General features: G+C 36.8%; 1 protein-coding gene across 3 annotated transcripts in view; it reads right to left on the reverse strand.

Annotated features, from left to right (window-relative positions):
* Positions 1-399: 399 nt before the first annotated feature.
* Positions 400-4238, reverse strand: part of NALCN (sodium leak channel, non-selective) — a 564495-nt gene continuing 560656 nt past the window's right edge. For all 3 annotated transcript variants that reach the window (XM_019524286.1, XM_019524284.1, XM_019524285.1), the window contains one exon: positions 400-2645. In XM_019524286.1, the coding sequence (XP_019379831.1) occupies positions 2452-2645 (194 nt within the window). In that variant the 3' untranslated portion in view covers positions 400-2451. The remainder of the gene's footprint in view (positions 2646-4238) is intronic.

Genomic DNA, 4238 nt, shown 5'->3' on the forward strand with positions numbered 1-4238 from the left:
TTTACATCTTTAAATATAAAACTAGAGAGAGACAACTGGATCCCAGCTATCTCATTCTTTCTCATCCTCATTTTTGGCTTATTCTTAATTTGCTTGTTTTCTCTGGATACTCTTCAAAAATGTTTGTTACAGGGAAACTGTAGCAGCTTTGTCTCCAGAGTAATGAAACAGTACCATCTGTTATAGAAGTTTTTGGCCCTTTCTCTGAAGCATCTTGTATACCGGAGACAGGACTAAATTGACTGCTGCTCTGATCCAATATGACAATTCCAATAGCTTAAATGCTACGTCCAGATAGTATTTTAAATAACTTCAAATAATCCATATTGGAGGCCACTGTGCATCCAAATAATAAATGAGCTGAGTATATGAAATGCAGTAGAATGAAAATTTGGGGGATGAATATCGCAACTCACTTTTATTGACAAAGTATGTAAGGCAAGAAAACTGTTTTCCAGAATCTTTAGAAAGAAGATTTGCAATAACAATGATTCAGAAAGATCTGTTGTTATTGAACAACAAAGATCATATCTTTTATAAATTCAATATTTATCATATTGCCTTTATACAAAAGCTGAACTTGAAACTGACACAAAACAACATAAAATACTGGTGTTGCCAGTAATGTTTTGTAGATTTTGCAATTGCTGTCATAATCTAGTTAATAAACAATAGAATGCACATATTTTATTACAGACATTGTAGAAGTGAAATAAGTTTTGACTAGCTTTAAAATTAAATGTGCCACAAAACATGAAGAGAACACCAAACACAAATGTGTACATTATGACTCTTTGAGACAATTAGAAAAATATATCCAATAGCACATGGAGAACCAAACATTAGTAGACACCGTGAAAGCTGTATTTTATGGTGAAAATTAATTTTGCATTAGTAGTGAAGGCATCAGTGAAAGCAATACTGTCTCCTGATCATTTAACATTAGTGTTTTAGCCAGAAAACACTGCAGAACATTGGCAATTGTTATTTTTTGAAAGGAAACATACTAAGTGATGACATACATTACCTGTGAGCATCCCATAAGATCTCACATCAGGCCATATTAGAGTAACCTATCATTTCCATAGGAAATAAGGGCAGAGGAAAAGGTCCCATTTATATTAAAAAGCAATTGCATTGAGGGCCTAGTACAAAACCTACATTTTCTGAGCTTCTCTGAAGGAAGGGCAAAAACTTCAGCTCATAAATTTAAATAACCATATGCTGTTGAACTAAGAAGTCATGTGCTATGCTTCACTGATTATTCATGCTGCTTTTTATCACTTCCTTTCCCCCTCCCTGTGTGTGTATGCCTGAATCTAGCACTGTTGGCACCATGTGAAAGACAACAAGAACACATGTTGAGACGCTTTTTTTCCCAAAATAAGAGGGACAAAACCATTTTTTACCCTGTTATACGAATCATGTGACAATCTTGGCTTGGTAGGACTGTAGTGAGAGTGACAAAATGGGTGAAAATAAATCCATTCCTATCCTCACAGGCATAAGTGCACTGTATTTTAAAACCACTGAACACTATTTCTGTTATAATGTGGACCCTCAGCATACTAGTTTTTACTCTGCAGACAAGAAATAAATTACCTCATACGTATGCAAGGAGGGTCCAAATTAGAAGCTGATACTGTATGTCATCATATGTATGTCATCACCATGTGAAGAAGACAACCCCAGAATGTAACAATTATGTTCTTCACATATAGGTCTTTTACCAGATTCTTAATTTTCTTTTTTTTTTGCTGATATCTTTATGAAAATCAAGCTCTTTGCATAACTAACCAAAAATAATCTATTTACAGTTTAAAAAGCCAATTAATCATTTTCTGATTTTAAAATGATACTGTATGTTGCATATCTAAAAATTACAAGAAAGAGTTTAGATTTTAAGTTCACAATCCGTATTTTGTAAAAATACTTTCCTTTAATATGAAGTCAGTGCTGACCTCTTCAGGTCATTTGTGAATAATAAAATCTTTCAAGAGAAATGCTACTCTAGAACTAAAAGAAACAGAAAAGAAAAGGTTTTCTTCTGTACTGTAAAGCATTTGGCCACTTTCAGGTACAGTAAAGGATGAAAAAAATGGCAGAAATCTGTATCTTAAATACACATTTTTGTTATGCAGTTACTGATTGTGTGAAATCTTTCATAGCTGTCTCTGCTAAAGAGAAAATATGCTGCCTGGTTTTATCAATACTGCAATATTATACACAATTTTCTTAACATACAATAATAATCACCACAGAGCTGAAATCCATACATACATGCCTGTTTTTAATTTCATATGGCAGAAAGATAAGCATTTGGAAAAAATCTCATGGCATTCATTTTAAATTAATCGTACATCAATTACATTTTGTTCAGTTCCAAACATGGAGAAACAGATTTTATTTGAAGTGAACATTGCTGCAATATGATTTAAACTGTATCTTTACTTAGAGGTCAAGTAGGTCCTCTCCACTTTCATCGCTCTCCACAGTTAGTTGTCTTGTCCACCATTTCTTGACTTCTGATCCACAAGAAGCAGCATCTGACATAGGATTCATTTTGCATACTACAGATTTCATAGTAGAACGGCCACCAAAGCGCAAATTGACCGAAGATACTGAATGGCTTATTGGTTTGGGGGCTAAGAAATTAAATAGAAAATCCCATATTAGAGCAACATGTTTCTTGAACACTTTTGGATAGATCTTGGGAACTGGCTGAATCAGTTAATACAAAGTTAAACTGGTGCAAACCTCTAATACTGGTACATTAAGGGCAAGGGCACCTCAACAACTCACTGTGCATGTCTACACAAGATGTTTACTGTGGAGCAGACTAACTTGTTATGTAGTAAACACTATGTACCCCTATTAGGCTGGAGTAAACTAATTAACTTTGCAGCAGGAAAATACTTGTCAATACAAGTATTATTCTGCTGTGGAGCTTTTTACTTTGCAGCAATGCACATGTAGGTGCTCCCCAGCTGGTTGGGCATACGGGTGCTTTAGTGCAGCAGCTGCCTGCCATCTAGCCTTGCACTGAAGCACCCTCATGCTCCAGCCAGCCCCTCCACAGCACATTGAGCTGGGGTGGGGAGAAGCCCCAGGCTGGAAGGTTGGCCTCCAGGGCTCCCTGCCAGCCAGGGCTGCTCCAACCCGGCTCAATGTATTGTGGTTCCAAGCACACATTCATATGGTATGCCCAGGAACAATAAACTCCAGAGCAATAAGCTCCAGAGTTTATTGCTTCTCATTAATTGCACATGTAGACGTGCCCCCTCATGAGGTAAATTAGACTGAGATTAGAGCGCATCAGGTGCTCTGCAGTAACTGTACATGCATGTTCTTACCCACAGTAAATGTGAGGTAGCTTTCCCAATTTCACTGAGGATAAGCTACTTTGTACACTTCCAGTATGGTCAACGTATGCATATTAGCAGCTACTGTGGATTAGCTGACAGTCTAATTCACTCCCTAGTTTACCGCAAAGTACCTTGTTAATAAGGTCATACCCTAAGGTATGCAAGTTACTGATCATTCTGTTCCTGTTTTTGTAAAACACCAATGCATATGCTTTAATTATAAGACCAATGTAATGGTTGCCCATGAAGAATTTTAATACATCCGTCAGCTTTTTTTGGGCTGGGACCAGCCTTTGGAGGACTGAGTCCTTAAAGCACTTCCTTAATGCAATGTACTTTCTGTTAACAGATTACTGAAGAATGCTAAAATAATATACATGGTAGGGCTGAACTAGCTTCATTGCACTTACATTATGATTTTGGACCAACTTAACTAGACTGATTTTAAATTAATGTTGTTAATTCAGTGTCATTTTTTAAATGTATGCTAGACCTTACTCTTTGACAACACCAGAGAAACTGTGAATTCTGTGTGTGTATGTGCACATGAACATACATGCCCCGTGTGCAGCATTATGCAGCAGCTGGTTTTATTCAAACCATGGTTCATAAGCTCTGTAGTCCAAAAAAGCTCTGCTCCATAATGTGAATGGATTTGTGAAATTTCTAAGTATTTATGCAGACAAATTCTCACAAAATCTACATTTATTGGGATAGATCTGAAAAAAGAACTAGGCACCTAAAACTAATCCACAGCCAGAGGAAGAGGGATTGCTAACACTACTTAGAACTTTTATATAATGGCAAAGGGGCTATAACTTGGAAGACCCAGTGTCACGGGGGGCACTCGGGTGCCCCGTGCCTAAGTAGGGA

This window comes from Gavialis gangeticus, unplaced genomic scaffold (assembly GCF_001723915.1).
Source record: "Gavialis gangeticus isolate Ggan-Ray unplaced genomic scaffold, GavGan_comp1, whole genome shotgun sequence".
Classification (NCBI taxonomy): domain Eukaryota; kingdom Metazoa; phylum Chordata; order Crocodylia; family Gavialidae; genus Gavialis; species Gavialis gangeticus.